This window comes from Microtus pennsylvanicus, chromosome 14 (genome assembly GCF_037038515.1).
Source record: "Microtus pennsylvanicus isolate mMicPen1 chromosome 14, mMicPen1.hap1, whole genome shotgun sequence".
Lineage (NCBI taxonomy): Eukaryota > Metazoa > Chordata > Mammalia > Rodentia > Cricetidae > Microtus > Microtus pennsylvanicus.
This window is the reverse complement of record NC_134592.1, coordinates 3,426,896-3,448,934: the sequence shown is the minus strand read 5'-3', so window position 1 is coordinate 3,448,934 and position 22,039 is coordinate 3,426,896. Positions and strand designations below refer to the sequence as shown.

At 40.1% G+C, this 22,039-nt stretch overlaps 1 protein-coding gene across 4 annotated transcripts in view; it reads left to right on the top strand.

Moving 5' to 3' along the window:
- Positions 1–22,039, top strand: part of Esyt2 (extended synaptotagmin 2) — a 71,574-nt gene that overhangs the window by 9,098 nt on the left and 40,437 nt on the right. For all 4 annotated transcript variants that reach the window (XM_075948010.1, XM_075948009.1, XM_075948008.1 and 1 more), the window contains exons 2-4: positions 10,835–10,876; positions 11,994–12,128; positions 15,742–15,818. In XM_075948010.1, the coding sequence (XP_075804125.1) occupies positions 10,835–10,876; positions 11,994–12,128; positions 15,742–15,818 (254 nt within the window). The remainder of the gene's footprint in view (positions 1–10,834; positions 10,877–11,993; positions 12,129–15,741; positions 15,819–22,039) is intronic.

The window sequence follows — 22,039 nt, the reverse complement described above, 5'->3', positions numbered from 1 at the left end:
TCATATGCTGCTTTAGAGTCTAGAGAGCTTCCAGGCAAAGTAGCACTTGGATTGTTGTGTCCTGTACGTTGGATAGCCACAAGTACCCTTCCTGCTCTTTTCAGTTACACAGTTCTCACTTACTTCTGTGAGCTACTGTCCGTTAGGAACCTTGTGTTCTTTTTTTGAGATTTATTTATTTTTATGTGTATGGTGTTTTGCTAACATGTATGTCTGTATGACTCACTGGCAATGCCCTAAGAAGCCAATGGATTCCTTTGGAACTGGAGTTGCAGAAGGTCATTAGCCAGTATGTGGATGCTGGGAATCAAACCCAGGTTGTCTGGAAGAGCTGTCAGTGCTCTTAAGTGCTGAGCCATCTCCCCAGTCCAAGCAATATAGTTCTTAAGAAAGTGCTTCTGTCTCTGTAATGGTCTTTGCCAAAGGTCTTTTTCCCCCCTCGATTTTATTTACAGATATTTTTTTCCTGATTTTGCTATCATTTGAGTTTTCTTTACTTATTTTTATTTTATTTCTTAGAAACGTTTGAAAAGGATTTATTTTCAGTTAATGTGTTAGAATGTTTTGTCTGCACATATGTAAGTACATTTATGTACAGTGTTCCAGAGAGGGTTTTATAGACACAGGAACTCTAGTTACAGATGTTTGTTAGTTGCCTTATGGATGCTAGGAACCAAACCCAGGTCATTTGCAAGGGCAGCAGTGCAAGTCCTATAATTAATTTTAATTTTATGTCTATGCTGGTAATGCATGTACAACGTGTGTTTTTGATGCCTGCAGAAGACAGAAGAGGGTATCAAATCCCCCAGAACTGGAGTTGATTTTGAACTTCCATATGAGTGTTAGGAATAAAACATGGGTCATCTGGAAGAACAGTTAATTAATATTGTTAACTACTGAGCTGTTTCCCCAGAACCAAGTTCTATAATTTTTAAAATTAGGCCGTTTATTTTTCTAGAATAGCTTACATTTGAAGGAACTAGCTCAGTTTATGGGTAGGGCTTGCCTTTACAACTGTTGCCTTTGGATTCATTTATTACTGTCTTACTTAGGGTAACTATTGCTGTAATAAAACATGGCCAAAAGCAACCTGGGGAAGAAAAGTTTTGTTTTTGTTTTTTTTTTTCACTCACAGTTTGATATAGCAGTTTATCATGAAAGCAGTACAGGCAGGTACCTGGACTCAGGAGCTAAAGCAAAGGCTGTGGAGAAATGCGGCTTACTAAGCCTGTTTATCATGCCTTGCTCAGCCTGCTTACTTACTGAACCCAGGACCACCAGCCCAGTTTGGAGCCACCCACAATAGGCTTGGCTCTCTCTCATCCATCACTAATTAAGAAAATGCCCTAAAGCTTGATTTTTATGGAGGCATTTTCTCAGTTGATGTTTCCTTCTTTCAGTTAAGTCTAGCTTGTGTCAAGTTGACATAAAACTAGCCAGCACACTTACCAAACTGTCTTAGATATTTTTCAATTGCTGGGATAAAACACCATGAGCAAGGCATAACAGAAGAAAGAGATTATTGGGGGCTTATCATTTGAGAAGGTGAGTCATGACCATCATGGCAGAGAGCGAGCATATCATCAGCAGGCAAGCAGGTATGGGACTAGGCAGTAGCTGGGAGCGTACATCCTGACCCACAAATGGGATGCATGGAGAGAGGGAGGAAGAGAGCAAATGAGGTGGGGAGGGGATGGGGGTGGACTAACTCAGAATGGCATAGACTGTTTTTGAAACCTCAAAGTCCATCTTCAGTGACACGCTTCCTTCACTACAGCCACACCTCCTAATTCTTCCCAGTTTCACGAACTGGGGACTAAGCTGGAGACTAAGCATTCAAATAAATACATTCAAATAAAACTATCAATCACACTAACCTTATGAGAGATGTTCTGTGCTCCAAATATGCTAGGTCCTCGTGATACAAAAATGAACATGACAAGGCCTTGCAGTTTTAAAAAGCCATACTATGCATTGGTACTCTTGTTTCCCAAGCCAGCCCTAGTTTATTCATTCATTTTTTCTTTTCTTTTCTTCAGGCTGGCCTCAAACTCATGATCATCCTGCCTCATACTCAAAAGTGCTGTAGTTATAGTCACTATGCTCAGTATGCTCTGTAATTGATGAAAACTGCATATATTTAAGATGCACAGCATGCTGCTTTCAGATATGCATACACTCATCCGTGGCTACATTGAGTTATTTTACATATGTATTACTTCTCATCTTACCAAGGTTTTCTTTATAGTGAGAAAATCTTTTAGCACTTCTCAAGAAGGCATAAAATTGTAATAACTGTAGTGACCATGGTCTACAATAGATCTCTTGAACTTATTTCTCCTAACTGAAATTTTATGGCCTTTGATCAGTGTTTTTCCCTTAACTCCTTTGTGGTTTTCTTGTCTTATAAAAGTTAAAAACAGTTGTGAAAATATTAAGATTTATTTACTTATTTTGTTTCCTTATTTGTTTTGAGACTGAGTTTGTGTATATCAGACTAGCATCAAATTCCCTGTGTAGCTGAGGATCTTCCTCCTCCCTCCGTGTGCTGCTATTAACAGGTGTTTACCACCATGCTGGTTTATGTTGTTCTAGGGTTCAAACCCAGGATGTCAGATCCTAGGCAAGCACTGATTTACATTTCTGGCCCTAAAACAGTTAATGTTTTAATTCAGTGAAAAGATATTAAATATGTAATCCAGAACTTGGAAAGATGATTCAGACATTAAGAGCACTTGCTCTTTCAGAGGATCTGGGTTTGATGACCAGTATCCACATGGTCTCACAATTATCTGTAGCTCCAGTTCCGTTGGACACTAGGCCTCCTTCTGACTTCCTTAGGCATCAGGCATTCAAAGTGATGCACATACACACATTCAGACAAAACACACATAAGATAAAAAAGAATAAATCTTAAAAAATAGCAAAATATATTCCATAATATTTAACTATCCTTATTGGTAGTTGTCAGAACATTATAAACTGAGTGAGATTGCTGTGTATTTTACTATTTGTGTTGATAAGTGTATGAAAGATCATTTGCTTGGGGAAAAAATCTGGTTTAGAAGTTCAATTTTTCTGGGCTCTGAACTACTGATTTTTCTAAAGTTAGTCCTTCTATTAACTGGTAGTTTATAAAGTATATGCTTTTAAAAAATGCTATTTAAGGTATTTTGTACATTCACTAAGGCAATAGCAAGCAGTACTCTTAAAAATCAACCTGATTTAAAACAAATTCTTTTAATTTCCTTTCTGAGATGATCTTACTTTGTTGTTCAGGCTGCCTGGAGCTCACTGTGTAACCCAGGTTGGCTTTGAACTCACAGTAGACCTTCCACATAAGTCTACCAAGTGTTAGGATTACAGATTTTTTTAATATTTATTTATTATGTATACAATATTCTGTCTGTGTGTATGCCTAAAAGCCAGAAGAGGGCACCAGACCTCATTACAGATGGTTGTGAGCCACCATGTGGTTGCTGGGAATTGAACTCAGGACCTTTGGAAGAGCAGGCAATGCTCTTAACCGCTGAGCCATCTCTCCAGCCCCCAGGATTACAGATATTAACCAACATGTTTGCCCAGTCAAAACAAATGTTTTCTTGACAAGAATTAAAATTCTGGGGTGTATTGATGTTTATTGATCTGTGCAGGTCATAGCATAATTTTATGCTGTGTTATTGTTAATTGTCTTTCCTTATGGATGCTTATGGGTATTTTATGGACCTCTTGTTTAGGATGCCTCTGAGTATCTAGTTCAGCAGGCGAAAGTGTCAGTGCAAAGCGAAACATCTCTTATCAGTGCTCCTCTCACAGGTACTCTCTTCAAGTCATTTTGTACCTGGCTACTGAACTCCAGGACTAGTGTGGTCTGGCAGTGCTGAAATGAGACAGGAATACAACAGAGATATGGAGTATTTTCTCTGATTTTATCAAATGCAAATGGACTAGATGTTGATATATTTATTGCCTGTATATATGATATATAGTTATTGTACTTATTATATATAGTTTTTCTTATATTGGTTACAGCCTTTTTATTTTTGACTAAAGGGGAAATGTAGTAATATTTTATTTTTATCTTGATAGATAAAGTTTGCTTGAAGTTCAGAGGGTAAAACAGCCACATTGGCCAGCCTACTACCGGGCAAAAGGTGGTTACACACACCTTTAATCCCAGTAGGCACACTAGCTGGCCTTAGATGTAGATGAAAAGGCCAGGTAACCAAAATGGCTGGATTATATAAGCAAGAGCAGCTGGGGGAAGAGCAGCCTAGTCCTGGGCTGGAGACGTACCCTGTAACAGATAAGAACTGAGGAATGCAGGGAAAACCCAGTGACCAGGTCCATTTTGATGTTAAATAGGCACCTCAGCCATTTGTCTCAGGGTTTGAGAATTAACAAGTAGGGTGTATTTGATGTCAGTAATACAGTTAAAATGATCATTATTCTTACACATTCTTTGCTACAATATTTTTAAAGACAACTATATTCCTGTAATAACCAAAATAAAAAAATGGTTTGAATGAAAATGGTCCCCATAGGCTTATATATTTAAATGTTTAATCACCAGAAGTGATAGGAGGTTAGGAAGTATATTGATTAAGTTTTTCTAGAGGCACAAAATTTATAGAATAAATCTATATGTAGATATAGAAAGGGGATTTATTAGAGTGGCTTACCAGCTGTGGTCCAGCTTGTCCAACAATGACAGTCTACCAACGGAAAGTCCAAGAATGCAGAACTTGTTCAGTCCGCGAGGTTGGATATTCCAGCTGGTCTTCAGTATACATGGGAATCTCAGAGAAGTAGGCTCTAATGCTAAAGAAGGAATGGATTTGCCAGTGAGAGTGAGTGCAAGCAGGCAAAGAAAGAGAACTTCCTTCTCCCATGTTCTTATATAGACTGCCAGCAGAAGGTTGGTAGCCCAGATTAGAGGTGGATCTTCCCACATCAAAAGATTCAGATTAAAAGTGAATTGTCATACTTCAAATGATTTAATTAAGAAAATTAAAAAACAGGTGTGCCCAGGATGCTTGGGTTTTAATTCTAGATGTAGTTTTAAGTTGACAAGTGAGAATAGCCTTGTTGTGGGAGGTATGACACTGGGGGTAGACTTTCAGGTTTCAAAAGCCTGCACCAGGCCAGTCTCTCTCTGCCTGCAGATCAGGATGTAAGTTTTCAGCTACTGCTCCAGTGACATGCCTGCCTGGTGATCATGGACTAATTCTTTAAAATTGTAAGTGAGCCCCCAATTAAAGGCTTTTTTTTCCCCTCCTATTATGAGTTGTCTTGGTTATGGTGTCTTTTCAGAGCAATAGAGCAATAACTAAAACAAGTGATAGTTGCCTCGTACACATTGCTGAAGTGAATATAAAATGGTATGGACACCATATTTTTGTGGCAGATTATCCTTAGCATATTATTTAGTAGTAATACTTCTTTATTCTGTAGAAATAATATTTACATTTGCCCAAAGGTGACTCAATTTATAATTAACAGGAAATAAAACATAAATACTGTTTAGTGAGTAATTAGGCTGGCGCTTCCCTACCATGCCGTCCCACTTGGCCCCTGAAGGGGAGAAGACTACTAACAGGGCAGAACTCAGGACATTGTACTAGACAGAATGCCAGTCTCAGAAGGAACGAATGTGTGGTTCCAATGCTGTTCTTAAGATGGCAGGATTGTAGAAATGAAGAACAATGAGTGTTTACAAGGGCTAGTAGGGTACAGTGAAAAGGGAGTATGTGTGTAAAGGAGCAGCCAGGGGAGACCATTTGTGGAATTTGGAAAGTTCTCTGGCTTGATTGTGGTTACGCTTGATGAATGGAGAAGAGGGCTGGTATTACATTTCCTGCTTCTCTTACAGTAACAGCCACTGTGGAAACAGAAGTGCTTTTGTGGCCTCTGTATTTATTTATTTAATTATATTGTTTAATAAGAACTATTTTAAAGGAATTATTATAATTGTTTAAAAAGAAAAGTCTTGGAGGCAATTTTGAACTTTTAAAGCACAGCATTTCTGATGCCATAAGTGCAGATATTTTCCACCCAAGCAAGTCTCTGTAGGTAGTGGCTGGATATTCTACAATCATTTCTACAATTTTATTTCTTGGGGTTAGTGTCAGTCCTGAATTATTCAAGACTCTGTTTCACGGAATTAACCAACTTCAGATACTAGTTCCCCTTGGGTACCCAGCCTATTCACATTCCTTCCCAGCCAACTTTTATGTTCACAGTTCTCAAAAACCCTCTTCCAGTTTGGTAATTTTCTAAAATGGCTCCCAGAATTTAGGAAAGTATATGTTACTTCTCACTGGTTTCTCACAGAAGCAGGAACAGCCAAGCAGAAAAGACACATTTGAGATAGGTTTGAGCTGTGGCATGGAGTCTCTTTACTCTCTCTGGGCATATCACTCTCTCAGCATTCCTGTGCATTTACCAACCAGAGAGTTTCTGGACCCCATCATTTAGGCTTTCCATGTATGCACTAGTACATCGGCAGGATTGACTTCATCACTGGTCTTTGGTTATTATTTTGACCTCAACCCTCTGATCCCAGAGGTTGGGAGTGGAGGTAGAAGCCCCAGCCCTCTACTTCTGTTTGGTTATTTTAGTGGCCAACCTTCTTCCTGGGGCTGTTGGGAAGCCTACTAAGAGTTACCTGTCTTTGTTATTTTTTATTGTCATAACAAAACACCGTGACCAAGGCAACTTACAAAAGAAAGCATTTAACTGGGGCTTACTTAAGAGTTTCAGAGGGTTAGTCTATGAACATCATGGCAAGGGAGCATGGCAGCAGGCAGGCATGGAGCTGGAGCAGTACTTACATCTGATCCACAGCCACAAGGCAGAGAGAGAGTGCAGGAGAGGGGAGAGTTAATTGAGAATGGTGTGAGGTTTTGAAACCTCAAAGCCCACACTACCTCCAGCAAAGCCGTATCTCCTAATTCTTCCCAAACAGTTCTACCACTTCTGGTGGCCAAGTATTCAAATATATGAGCCTGTGGGGGTCATTCTCATTTAAATTACCACATCACCAGATTAGGACAGAAGATGCTTGCTTCTCTTGTTGAAATACCACTCAGAACATCCAAGGGATTTAAGAGCTGTCAGGGTCTAGAGACAAAAGCCAAATATCTGTTTTTCAGTTTTATTGTAGTGATCTTACTATCTAATTCTGATTTCCATATGTATTATGCATGCATAATAAATAAACTACCAAATTTTCAGTAAAAATTGAAGAGACTCAAGAAAATCAAGAAATTAATCAAGAGATATACAAACTTTTATCATTTTTCTCTTGAAGTTGAAGTTGTCATCATTTCTTTTTTTTAAGTCTGTTAGACAGGGTCTCTCTATATCCCCAGCCATCCTGGAACTCACTATGTAAACCAGGCTGGACTTGAACTCTCAGAGATCTGCCTGCTTCTGCCTCCTAAGTGCTGGGATTAATGGTTTTTTGAGACAGGGTTTCTCTGTGTATCTCCAGCTGTCCAGGAACTCACTCTGTAGACCAGGCTGGCCTTGAACTGAAAGAGATCCTCTTGCCTCTGCCTACCTGAGTGCTGGAATCAAAGCCTTGTGCCACCACTGCCCGGCTGACCTCTGTCTTGTGTGTCACAACCTCCAAGGCATAATAAGGAAGATCTTCAAGTAGATAAGGATATCTCCCTAAAAGCTAAAGGGGTAGTATGCTCAGGACTTTGCTGGGGAATCTTAGAAACAGTACTGGAAGAAGGTAGAAATGATTCATACAAAATTTCTCATCAATCCAATGTCACCAAATTGTACAAATATTAAAAGCCATCCAAATATGCAACAGGTGGAGATGAAATGCAAAGGTGACAGGGTTGCCATTGTGTGGCTCAGCTCTGCTAGATCTTTGCCAAACAGCTGCGCTGACTTGCCATTCCCATGCAAGGAAAGTATATAAGGGGCCACAATTGCATAACCATCTTCTGATTCATTTCTGTCAAAACATAAGTGTATCTGTTTGCCTAGAAGTATTGGATTTGGGTTTTAAAACCCCACCAGATTGTCTTCTGTGATGAAGACAGTCTTCCTCCTTTTGAACTCATTTTAATTCGTAGAATCGATGTAGTTTATGCCAAAGCCCCAGTTTAAATCAAGATTATCAGATAACTGTGTGACTTTCTGTTAGTAGTAACAAAGGATGCCTAAAGATTTTGAAAATTTTGTTCAAGTATGCTTCAACTTAAAATGTCACCCTTGGACATACATTTACATGTGAGGCATTAGGTATATCATCAAATGGTTGACTTGGTACTCTTGGCTATAAGCTAAAGCTCTTTAGATTCTTCCATTGACTGTCATCAGTCCTGGCTTAGATTTTGCTGTCACTTTGCACATATGGTGAAACATAAAATGCTAGCTTAAAGTATGTATGAATAAATTAAATATGATTGAATATAATTTATATGTATTTGATTTTTCGAGACAGGGTTTCTCCGTAGCTTAAGCAGATGTATGAATTATATATGTTAGATGTACATATGAAATTCAGTATATCATCTATTACTGAAAAAGAAGAATTGGCTTTCAACCCAACTGTGTTGGCACAAATTCATAATCCCAGCACCTAGAAGCTAAGGTGTAGTAATAGGGGCGACGGCGGGGCTGCGTCCCCAAGACCCCAGCCACCTGGCGGGCTCGGCTAGCTTAAGCCCCGAAATAATTACACGGACACTGTATTCTTTTAAACACTGCTCTGGCCCATCTCTATCTAGCCTCTTCTAGGCTAACTCTCGCACCTGGACTAGCCCATTTCTTATCATCTGTGTAGCGCCCCTAGGTGCGCTTACCGGGAAGATTCTGCCTAAGTCCATCTTGGGTCAGAGCTTCATAGCGTGCGTCTTCCCTGGAGCAGGTAGCATGGCGTCTCTCTGAAGGCGTCTGCTCTGGAGAGGAGAGCTGTGGAGTCTGACCTCACTTCCTCTTCCTCCCAGCCTTCCCTTCTGTTTACTCCACCCACCTAAGGGTGGGCCTATCAAATGGGCCTAGCAGTTTCTTTATTGCTTAAACAATGAAATCAACAGATTGATATATGACACTCTCACATCACTAAGGCAATTGGATCACAGAGTTTGAGACCAGCCCAGACTATATAGTGAGATTCCCCTCCTCCACCAATAGAATTGGTTTTCAAATAATTTAGACATCTCGTAATAGATAGTATATTAGGAGTCAGTTTTTTTAAAAATATTTATTATGTTTACAATATTCTGTCTACATGTATGCCTGAAGGCCAGAAGAAGGCACCAGACCTCATTATAGATGGTTGTGAGCCATCATGTGGTTGCTGGGAATAGAACTCAGGACCTTTGGAAGAGCAGGCAATGCTCTTAACCTCTGAGCCATCTCTCCAGCCCAGGAGTCAGTTTTTTGGGTTTTTTGTTTGTTTGTTTGTTTTGTTTTGTTTTGTTTTTTGGTTTTTCGAGACAGGGTTTCTCTGTAGCTTTGGAGCCTGTCCTGGAACTCCCTTTGTAGACCAGGCTGGCCTCGAACTCACAGAGATCCGCCTGCCTCTGCCTTCCTAGTGCTGGGATTAAAAGCGTGCGCCACCACCACCCGGCAGGAGTCACTTAGTTTAAAATTATCTTCTACTCAGTTTCCTTAAAATAGCTATCTGTCATCCATATAACAAAGAACAGTAAATTATCAAAGATAAATACTTCTTTTTTTTAAAATATTTATTTATTTATTATGTATACAATATTCTTTCTATGTGTATCCTTCAGGCCAGAAGAGGGCACCAGACCTGATTACAGATGGTTGTGAGCCACCACGTGGCTGCTGGGAATTGAACTCAGGACCTCTGGAAGAGAGGCAATGCCCTTAACCGCTGAGCCATGTCTCCAGCCCCATCCTGTGTTCAGGGATTGGCTCCTGCTAGGCCCCATCTCTGTTATTTGTTCTCATAATCAAACTTGAAAAGGAGAGTGGGCTCTAGAAACCTTGGAAACCATACCCTTCCCCCACCCTCCTTGAGACTACATCCTACTTAGCTCCATTGGTTCTTTCAGCCAGAGGACAGCATGACTGGACTGGATTCTTTGTGACTCAGAAATGTTCTGTGCATCAGATCTTCTCAGTCACCAGTACAATGTCTCCTATGATCCACTGTACCACCAAATCAAAACTATGTGTGGCCTGTGTGCTCTTCTTTTGAAAGCTCCCTTGTGGCCAAAAACAGCACTAGCTTCCTTTGCAAATATGTTTTATTTTAGCTGCAACAATACATTCTTCACTTACTTTTTAAGTAGGTTTCTCTTTGCATTTTCAATCTCTTTTCCAGTATGTAGGCCCTACCTGTGGAGAGCTATGACCACAGTGTGCACTTGGGAGAGGACAGGAAACTGGTGCAGATGGACCTTGCATATAGAAGTCGTCTGTTTAGGGCTTAAAAGTGAATGCAACAAGAAGAGATGGATTTTGAAGTCTGAGTCTAGATTTCTAGCAGAATGGTGGCAATGATAATACTTTTTTTAAAGGCAAGAAGGGCTCTTTTTGTACTTGGGTATTTCATATGCCAGGGAATACTCACTTGGGTGGTGGGAGGCAATGAAGGCTCTTGTGGTATTTGTGGGTCCCAAACCCTTTCCCTCCAAGTTCTTAGAATGTGGCAAGTAAGGTACCATGCATATCAACTTTCCTTTTCTGAGACTGTGTTAGAAAGCATTAGAGCAAAGTGTTTTAAAGAGGCATTATATAAACATAGGACTGTAAGATTTCTACAAAACCTATGGATTTTGTGTGTATGTGTGATTGTCAGGAGTCATTAAGTCATGTGTGTGTTTTTCTCTCTCAGGTTCATTTTCCAGACACTGAAAGAGCAGAGTGGCTAAATAAGGTAAGATTAGCATACTCCAAATATTCATTGGGAATTAGAGGGCTAGAGACTATCTTCCCATGTTTGGAAATTTCAGTGTTGGTAGTATTGAAGTTCAGATTGGTGTGCAGGCTTCTGCTCCCACGAGGACTGTTGCAAGTAGTATGTGACTTTCCCTTGGGAAGAACAAGAGCTGTGTCACTGTCCTAAGAAGATTTATGCATGTACTTTTATGGCATTGCCATCTGGCTTTGTGTCTGTGTTCTTAAATAGAGGCTGCTAACATCTGCTTTATAGAAATCACAAGCACACATTCCAGAAATATTATAAAGAGAAAAAATAACTCGGAAGAAACTAGCCATCTATAATACCTTTTAATGGATGTTTTGTTTGAGTAAGCTTTAGGCTGAGTCTCTGTTGCCTGGTATTTTGAGCATCTCTAAGGCAATATAGTGACATTAGTCTAGACAGAAATCACCTATAGCCCAAGTTAATTTGTGGCTATAAAATGCAGGAGTGGTTACTGAGGTCCACACGCAGTTTTTTGTTGGCTTTGGTTTGGTTTTGTTATGGTGTTGAGATCAAACCAAGGGCCTCACCCAAAAGAAGCAAATGAGCCACTGAACTACCCTCCCAGCCTAAGAGCTACAAGTTAAGTTTCTGGTTTTGGTTTTGGTATTAGTTTGTTTTTGAGACTGAGTTTCTCAGTGTAGCCCTGGCAGTCCTGGAACTCACTCTGTAGACCAGGATGGCCTCATACTCAGAGATCAGTATACTTCTGCCTTCTGAGTGTTGGGGATTAAAGGCTTGTGCCACCACCACCTGGCCATAGCCTATGTCTTCCTACAGTCAGTTGAAGTCATGGGACTTTTAGTGATTACTAGATATGTAGGTATGTTTAAACAGAATAGCTAACTAAAAGAACTAATTCCAGTAGTATATTGTCTAATCAGTAGTTTATTGTTGAAATAAATGCTTAGCACTGAGAACACATTTGACAGGACTGCCTCTCCCTTTTGTTCTAGTTTTCAAAGCCAGTTTCTGATAGACGACATGAGTATAATTTCCTTAGTGACTCAAATAAATTATGTATCATACGTCATAGCAATTATTTAATGTGAGTTTCTTTTCCTTCTAGACGGTAAAGCACATGTGGCCCTTTATTTGTCAATTTATAGAGAAGCTCTTTCGAGAAACCATAGAACCAGCTGTGCGGGGAGCAAATGCCCACCTCAGTACATTCAGCTTCACAAAAGTGGACGTGGGTCAGCAGGTCAGTTCCTTCGTTCTTTAGTGCCCTTTCTCAAGCACACAGTGGGACTGCTGTGAAAGCATAGCAACAGTGTGACCACTGTGCAGGCCCTGGTTTCGGAAACTGTTCCTGAAGAAGACTGGAAAGTCTGCAAGGCCCTAGGTTCTTCTTCCCAGTGGCAGGTTCTGGCTTTTCCCACTTGTTGCCTCACTCTCACTGTGCTGCTCTTTATATTTTGTTGTTTTTGTTTTACTTTTTAAGTTAATTTTTATTTTTGTTTATGTGTGTATGTGTGTACCTGTGTGAGAATATGCCATACATGCATTCATGGAGGCCAGAAGATGGTATCAGAGCCTCTGGAGATGGAGGTACAGGCATTTGTACAGCTGCGTGATGTGGGTGTTGGGAACCAAATTCAAGCCCTCTGGAAGATCAACAAGTGCTCTTATCCCCTGAGTCATTTCTCCAGCCCGGTTTTTGACTTTTTTTTCTGACAAATAAGGGGTACTAGCTTTAATAAATATCAATCTAAATATTGAGAAAGTTAGGAGCACACACCTTTAATCCCAGCACTTAGAAGGCAGAGATAGGTGGATCTCTGTGAGTTCAGAGCCAGCCTGGTCTACAGAGCAAATTCCAGGACAGCCAGCAGTACAGAGACACACATGTAGGCAAAACCTCTATACATAGAAAACAAATATCAATTTGCTTAATAATGATTTTTGCCTCTCCAGATTTCATATGTATTATTTCATTAATATTTGTACAGTTTTATTTGTATATTGTTTAATAAATATTTTTTCTTTTTTTAAAATTTTTATTGCTTTATAAATGATACTATTCAAAATTTCCACTTTCTCCCCTCCACTCACCCTTCCCCCTCGCCCTCCAGTTCTAAGAGAGGGCAGGGTGATGGAGGAGGGTCATCTGTCTGTGTGTTACTTTATTGGTTAATAAAGAAACTGCCTTGGCCCTTTGATAGGACAGAAAATTAGGTAGGCGGAGTAAACAGAACAGAATGCTGGGTAGAAGGCAGTGAAGCAGACACAATGAAGCTCCGGGCCAAGATGGATGTAGGCTAGAATCCTTTCCGGTAAGCCACCACCTCATGGTGCTACACAGATTATTAGAAATGGGTTAAACAAGTTGTGAGAGTTAGCCAAGAAGAATCTAGATATAATGGGCCAGGCAGTGTTTAAATGAATACAGTTTGTGTGTTGTTATTTCGGGTGTAAAGCTAACCATGCGGGAGCTGGGCGAGACAAAAAGCAGGCCTGCCCTCGGCTCCTTCTACAGAAGGGTACCGGAAGTCCAAGGCCCTTCCCTCTTCATCCAGGCCTAGGAAGGTGGGCATCTAAACAGACTAGGTTCCCAAAAAGCCAGTACATGCAGTAGAATCAAAACCCGGTGTCATTATCATTGGCTTCTCAGTCAGCTCCCATTGTCAGCCACATTCAGAGAGTCCAGTTTGATCACATGCTTGTTCAGTCCCAGTTCAGCTAGCTTTGGTGAGCTCCCATTAGATCAGACACACTGTCTCAGTGGGTGGACCAACTCCTCATGGTCCTGACTTCCTTGATCATCTTCTCCCTCCTGCTCTTCAACTGGACCTTGGGGGCTTAGTCCAATGTTCCGATGTGGGTCTCTGTCTCTATCTCCATGCATGGCTGGACGAATGTTCTATGGTAATATTCAAGATATTTATCAGTGTGATTATGGGACAAGGCCACTTCAGCACCCTCTCCTCTACTGCCCAAGGACCTAGCTGGGGATATCCCCATGGATACCTGGGATCCCCTCTAGAGCCAAGTCTCTTGCCAACCCTAAAATGGCTCCCTTAATTAAGATATCTTCTTCCCTGCTCCCATATCCGCCCTTCCTCCATCTCCACCCTCCCACTCCCCCAAGCTCTCCCCAATCCTCCCCTTCTCCCTTCTCTCTCCCCATCTCCCCTTCCCCCCACCCCCACCCCCACCTCTCTGCTCCCAACTTTTGCCTGGTGATCTTGTCTGCTTCCAATTTCCAGGAGGATCTATATATGGTTTTTTTGTGTGTGTGTGCTCACCTTATTATTTAACTTCTCTAGGATTGCTCAATGTCCTTTGTTTATGGCTAGAATCCACTTTTCTTTTTTCATTTTTTGTTTTTCCTATATATTTCTCTCCGCTCCCCTCTCTTCCTCCCTCCTCCCTATGAACCCCATGCTCCCATAACAAATATTTCTCTATATAAATCATGAGGTTGATTTCATCCAGATTTTTAAAATTTTCAGCATTTTCTAAAAATTAGATGAGAAACCATTTCTTGATGAATATTTATTGTAGAAAATTTTATGATTAAGTAATAAATTCTAATATAATTATTTTGAGAAAATACTGAGGACTTTTGCATTTGTATATATGACAATTTCATGCTTGTATTATATTTTATGCAGTATATTGTACCATAATCATACCCCCATCACCCTTCCTTATCTTCTTCCCACTACTGTTCATCCCCTTCTTCCCAACTAGTCCCCTCCTCCTTTTATGTTTCTCTCCCTCCTCCACTCCCTACACTCCTCTGTAAGGGGTAGGTCTGTATTTTGGCTTTTTGAGACAGTCTTACTATAAAGCACAGGCTGGCCTTTAAATACAAACTGTAGGTCAGGGAGATGTTTCGGTGATTCGGATCTCTTGCTGAGGATATAAGTTTGATTCCTGTCACCCACAAATTCTCACTTATGACTTCAGCTCAGGAGATTTGACACTTTCTTTTGGCCTCAGCATACAAATAAGTAGAAATAAGTCTTAAAGGAAAAGAAATACAGCCAGACAGTGTAGTGCACAGCTTTATCCTAGCACTCAGGAGGTAGAGGCAGGCAGATCTCTGTGAAGTTAAGGCCCGCTTGGTCTGCAGAGGGAGTTCCAGGACAGGCTCCAAAGCTACACAAAGAAACCCTGTCTCAAACAAAAGAAAATAACAACAACACAAAAAAGAAATGATTTGGTTTTTGTGGTTGCATAGTAAATTATCTGTTTCATATATTAAGTATTATTCATTTCTATTTTCTCATTCTATTATTTTTCAGGCTGCCTTGAACTGGCAATGCCATGTTTCAGCTTCTTAAATGTTGTGATTATTGGCCTGCACTACCACACTCAACTATATTCTTTTTTTTAATCTACTGAAAAGCCAAATTTTTGTAAAATTTCAAAGTGAAAACTTGTAAAACATAAATTAAAAGTAATGGGAAGTATTAATAAAGATAGAGTAGAAGAAGAGGATCAGATTAAATTGAAAGCGATGAGGCTAAAAGTAAAAGCAGATGTATTTATTACATGCGCTAACAACAACAGTAATGCCTGTGTTTATTGGATACTTACTGCTAATATGCCTTGCAGTGTGCTTCTATTCATTATGCCATCTAACTTCACAGTAATCTCACATGGTTGTCAATGTTATTTATATCTTACAGATGAGAAAACTGAGGAATACAAGTTAAATAAATTGTCAAAGTTAAACAGTGTGCTGTAAACCAGAATTATACTTGTAGTCTGATGCTAAACTTGTTCTTATCATATCTATGCTGTATTGTAAGTTCGTTTGCTTTTAAACCTTTCTGTGTTTTAAATTAAATTATTTATTGTTTCAGCCCCTTAGAGTCAATGGTGTTAAGGTTTATACTGAAAATGTAGACAAAAGACAAATTATTCTGGACCTTCAGATTAGGTAAGTTTTTATTTGTGTTATATTTTGTCATGGCTCTATCTGTAAGATGGAGGATATAATAAGAATTTCTTGTCTGCTTTTCATTGGAATTTGACCAAATTCTTCTAAATGTTAACAGTCTTTGAATTCCTCATAATCTAGATAACTGTCATTCGTTAAATATATTAAATATAATGGGCCTGGAAAGATGTCTCAGTAATTAAGAGCACTTGGTACTCTTCCAGACAGCCTGGGTTTGATTCCCAGCACCCACTTAGCAGCTCACATCTGTAATTCCAGTTCAGGGAATCCAATGCTTTCTCTTGGCCTTCATGGGCACCAGGCATACACCACGGTACACAGACATACATGCAGGCAAAACACCCCATGCACATAAAATAAAAGAAATTTCTAAAAATGTACTGAATAAAATAAACCATATGCTCTACATGAAACTATAATCTAAAAAATAATCCTTACGGACCTTAATATAAAAAATCCTCTACAAAATACTAGCAAATTGAATCTAGTAGCATAGGTTATATACCATCAAGAAGCAGAATTTATTCCCAGAATGCAAATGTGATTCAGGATATGAAAACCAATCTGTAAAACACACCGCTTGATTTTAAGAAGGAACTGGTGTGGCGAGATGACATCATAGTTGTTTCAGTTGATACAGAAGATGGGTTTAACGAAATTCAGTATTCTTTCATGATTAAAAAAAAACAACCTAGAGAGTTAGACAATACAATGAAATAAAAGGCATCCAAATTGAAAAGCAGCATTTACAAATGATGAAATCTTACAGAAAAAATCCCATAAAAAGTTTTAAAATCAGTTGTGATGGCATACGCATTCATTCCCAGCTCTGGGAGCAGACTGGCCTACATTCACTTTCTTAGCCAACCAGGCTGATTGTGAGACTGTCTTAGCTGTGACAAGACACCATGACCAGCAACAGCAACTCTTATAAAGAAAAACATTTCAGCTGGGCGGTGGTGGTGCACGCCTTTAATCCCAGCACTCGGGAGGCAGAGGCAGGAGGATCTCTGTGAGTTCGAGACCAGCCTGGTCTACAAGAGCTAGTTCCAGGACAGGCTCCAAAACCACAGAGAAACCCTGTCTCGAAAAAAGCAAAAAAACAAAAACAAAAAAAAAAACAACAAAAAAAAACATTTCATTGGTGTGGGTGGTATAGAGTTCCGAGGTTTAGTCCATGATCATCATGACGGGGAACATGGAGGCATGCAGGCAGTCATGATGTTGGAGTAGTAGCTAATAATTGTATATCTTGCAGGCAACAGAAAGTAGACCAAGACACTGGGTGGTTTCATGATCATAGGAAACCTTAAAACCCGCCCCCACAGTGGCACACTTCCTCTAATAGAGCCATGCCTACTCCAACAAAGCCACACTTCCTAATAGTGCTATTCCCTGTGAGAATATGGTACCAGTTGCATTCAAACTACCACAGAGACCCTGTCTCAACAAATAAAATTTAAAATATAATCCCTTAAAGCTAAAATAAATTTAGCCAGGTAGCAAAATACAGTTAAATTCTTTGCATTTCTATACATCACTAATGAAAAAAAATTACTAAGTAGGAATGACAATTTCACTTGTAATAGGTTCAATTGACAGCTCCATTGACCAAATGGTTGCTTTTTTCAGTTCCTAAAACCCACTAAAGAAACAAATGGTGGTTCATTTATAATCCCAGGATCAAGGAAACAGAGACAAGAGGATCTTTTATGCTGTGGCCAGCCACTCTAACCATAATCAGTGAGCCCTGGGCATCGGTGAAAGATTCTCAAAATAAACAAGGCAAATGGTTATTAGCAGGTGAATCCCCTTTTTTGGGCCTAGACTAAGGATAATTTTTTTAATAATTTGCGAGTTTCCAGAGTATATTAATAATTGTATAGACCTTGTATCAGTTGTTTAGATTATACAGTAAATATACAAGTGACAGATCTATTGGACAAATCCACAACAATATGATGTTGTGGAGGACCCATTTTGCAGAGCTGCGGGAGCACCTGTCGTTTGGATAAGTTACTGTCAATTCTGTAGAAATCTTCTGAAATTATGACGTTTTTCCCTTCTGTAATATCCCAGCAGTGTATAAATCTGACCTTTCCTGTAAGGCCGCTGGATAACTCTCCCTACACCATGAAGCCATGGTGTGAAAACATTCATTCAGCCAAACCTTTATTCTCATAGCCAAATCTACATAAAACTAGTCCCCCACAACTTTATTGACAGGGCTCATTGACGAGAAAGGAGCCCCAAACAGGAGGCATTGAGTAGAGAGAAGTCTGTCTACTCTAACAGCAGATGAAGCGAAGTGTAATCTGGCCTGTTGCTCTAACCTGGCAAAGTGCTAATATTCTATACTTACCCTTCACCTTCATTTCAATTAATACAAGATCATAGCCCAGGAAATTAACTCTTTATACCCTTACCCCTAGAGATACAGGAAAAAAACCCGAGCCTCTGAAAACAGCCTCAGAGAGAAAAATTCTCACTTGGGCACCCTGCTGGAGTCAAAAGCAAAGCCTCCAAAGAAACTCTTTTTTAACTCACCCAGCTAGGTGCTAAAACAAATCAAGCACCTTGCCTTCTTCCCAAGCCCTCGGGTTACTATGGCTACCAAGGCTGAGTTCCCAGCCACCAGGGAAGAAAGCGGAAATGCTCAGAAAATACAACAGCACTGCTGCATTTTTCTACAATTAATCATAAATTTCTACACTTACGATATATAGTTAGTGCACGAAAACTTCTTAGAATTCTGTAGTGATTTAAAGTCCCATTCTTTTCTAGACTATATTCTGCTTTTTTTATTTTGTTTTATGAGATGAATAAAATTGTAAACCTCTCATTTTAAGAAAAGGGAAAAACAAGGTTCTGAATTGGTACATTCCTTTCCTAGAACTCCCATGTAGCCCGATGACACATTAAAAATAGCTTTTCCTGTTGGCAATGGCCAATAATTGTAAATATGGAGAATAGTGATCTGTCTGGTGTCTTCAAAGTTGCCCCAACTTCTGAGAAGAGCACTCTAAAGATTTATCCCCAAATAATACACTTTTGGTAAAAAAAAAAAAGTAAATTTTGACATTCCATGTACTTTTATAGAAACTTGTACTACAAAAATTTAACTTCAGATACTCCAGAAAATAAAATATGCAAAACTCACGCTGGATTTGCTGTGGCATAAAGTCCCATTCTTAATCCTCCCGATATCTGCCAGGGAGCTCCACAGCCATGTCCCTCTGAGACACAAGGTGCCTTCTTGCCAGATCCACGGGTTTTTGTGATTCTATGAAATGCATGTTTGATGCTATTGTTACCACCTATGGAACTGCTAAATTTGTCTGTGTTTATATAAACTGAAAGCCTTGCGGAGAACAGCCTTTTCTTCTTCACCAAAGAATAAAGAAATAAGCAGGAGCAACGTGCTTGAGTCGGTTTGTTCTACCCTCAGATCTTTTCCTTGCCCCAGCCAGTTTTTGCTTGCTATAGACGTCCTGCTCTGGACCCTGAGAGGTTTAATGGGTTTAACCCCAAAATATACCTCAATAATTGTCTTTAAAAAAAAAAGGAGCGATAAATGTCTTTGATATGGGAAAATCTTCGTCTCTAAATTTTTGATGCTTGTGCAAATACCATCATCATCAGTGGAATAAAAGAGTTGGCATGGCCAACAGACCTGGGTATGAGCTCTGTGGTCGCCCACCTGTGTGTGAGGTTAGGCTGGGGACAATGATAAACTTCATGGGACAGAAACCTTTTGCTCATTCGTTGTTCTAGCATTAAACAGATTATTTTAGTGGTTCCTTGAATGAAATGCAGCTTTAGCAGCTTGTGTACTTTGCCGTTTTGTATGTTCTGGGTAAAGACCTTAGCACATTGGCAGCAGGAGAGAGGGGAAGCTGAAAAGAATCGGGAAATAAAGAGAACATGTGCTAGGCTTTCTGTTGATTTAAAAAGGAAACTTTGATAGTTTTAAGGCAGGTTACCAGTAAATTTGGCGACAAGTAGAGAATAGTCCTCGGTGTGAGGAATCTGTATATAATGTATATTAGAAGATTTTGCTCAAGTGATTAGACCAGTGGTTCTCAACCTCTGGTTTGCTGCCAGTGGAAAACGTGTCCAATGGACTTAGGAACTGAGAGATACTGCTAAGTAGCAACATTACAGTTATGAAGTAGCAACAAAAATAATTTTATGGTTGGAGGTCACCACAAAATGTGGATCTGTGTTGTCACAGCATTAGGAAGATTGAGACTACGGGCTAAGACCCTTCCTGATTTGATTCATCAAATTCCCCAGGTTTATGATACCATACTTCTTATTTTATTTGTTTGTTTGATTAGTTTTTTTGAAACAGGGCTACACTGTGTTATGTAGCCTTGGCTCTCCTGGATCCCACTCTGTAGACCAGACTGACCTAGAACTCACAGAGATCCTCTTGCCTCTGCCTCCTGAGTGCTGGGACAAAAGGTATGCTCCACCAACACCCAGCTGATACCAACTACATTTTTAAGAACCAAGGATACAGGTTGTCCTGGACAGTTTTATGTCAACTTGACACAGGCTAGGGTAATATGTAAGGAGAGAACCGCAATTGAGAAACCACAGCCATAAGATCAGGCTGTAGGCAACCTGTAGGTAATTTTCTTAATTAGTCTGGGAGGGCCCAGCCCATTATGGGTGGGACCATTCCTGGACTGGTGGTTCTGGGTTCTATAAGAAAACATTATAAGCAAGCCTACTGGTAAGCAGCACCGCTCCATGGCCTCTGCATTGGCTCCTGCCCCCAGGTTCTTGCCCTCAATTCCTTGAATGAACTGTTAAATAAAATTGTGAGTGAACTAAATCCTTTCCTCCCCAACTTGCTTTTGGTCATGGTGTTTCATCGTAACAATAATATCCCCAGCTAAGACAGATCAAATCTCACACCATCCCGTGTGAAATGTATTCAATATTTCATGTTTATGTTGGCAATAAATACCTGTTTTGCACTGTCATTGTATAGAACCATTTGTTTTATATGTTTGAAAGTAATCACTGAGAAAAGTGAAATGTTAACAAGCTGTTTCTAACCTTTAACGTCATAAAGCCCTTTCAGCATCTGAGTGAGGATTTTTGTGACCGAGAAGAAAGCTGGTGAGATCTACTGCTGGCAAAATAAAGTCTAACCAAAGGTTTTAGATGAAGATATTGTTATACAAATAAAAACATCTTCCATCAAAGGAGTGCTCTACCGGGCCCCACCCTGCATGGGCAGTTTCAGGAGAGCTGGCCCTGGTGGAGTGGGGGCTGGAGAGCTGGTCCTGTCCCTAGCCTGGGCAGGGCGGGAGAACTGGCAGGCTGACCAAGACAGCTGCCACCCAGGCCCACATCCAGGGCTTTGAACTGGCCCACCTACCGTCTGTGTGCTGCTGGAGCTCCTGAAGGGGTCAGTCCTTAGGAACCAAAGTTGCAGGATCTCCACAACTCAGAACAACAGCTATCTGAGAGGAGTCCCAGCAAGGATCCGATATTGATAGTGTAGCAGAAGCCAGAGGCTTTGAAGCAGACTGATGCACTCATTGCAATGAATGTTAGAAGTAAAGCTGTTTGGACAGAAGGATATATGGTGTGACACACCCTGACATACCACAGCTTCAACATTTTTTATCTTCTGTTGGGAAGAGGTTTCAAGGGTGGAGCGCAGATATGGAAGGACTGGGAAATGAATGGGGTTGGGCTGCATATTGTGAAATTCACAAAGAATCAATACAAAAATTACGGGGGAGGGAGAGGAGTACTCCAGAGATTGCACATTGTTATTTATGTTTTCCTTTGAAACTGGATGTTTGCATGCTTTTAAAATTTTTGTTTTCTGAGATAGGATTTGAGCTGTCATTCTGCTTATACCTTTGACTGCTAAGAATCCAACATATATTTATACCTGATTTATGTAAGGCTGGATATTAAAAGCCACATCCTTTTGCATGCTAGACAATCAGTCTACCAACTGAAGCATATCCTTATCTACCTTGTTTTGTGTGGGTTTTTTTGAGACAGTAGTCCTCCAGCTTCAGCCTCCCAGCCTCCCATGTGTTGGATATCTAAATTTAATTAAGATTTTTATGTGTATCAAAAGCAGGAGCCTATGGACAGTATTCCTCTCAGGTGATATAGCAGTGTTGAAACCTAACAGCAATATATCCATTCAGCCTGGAATGGCA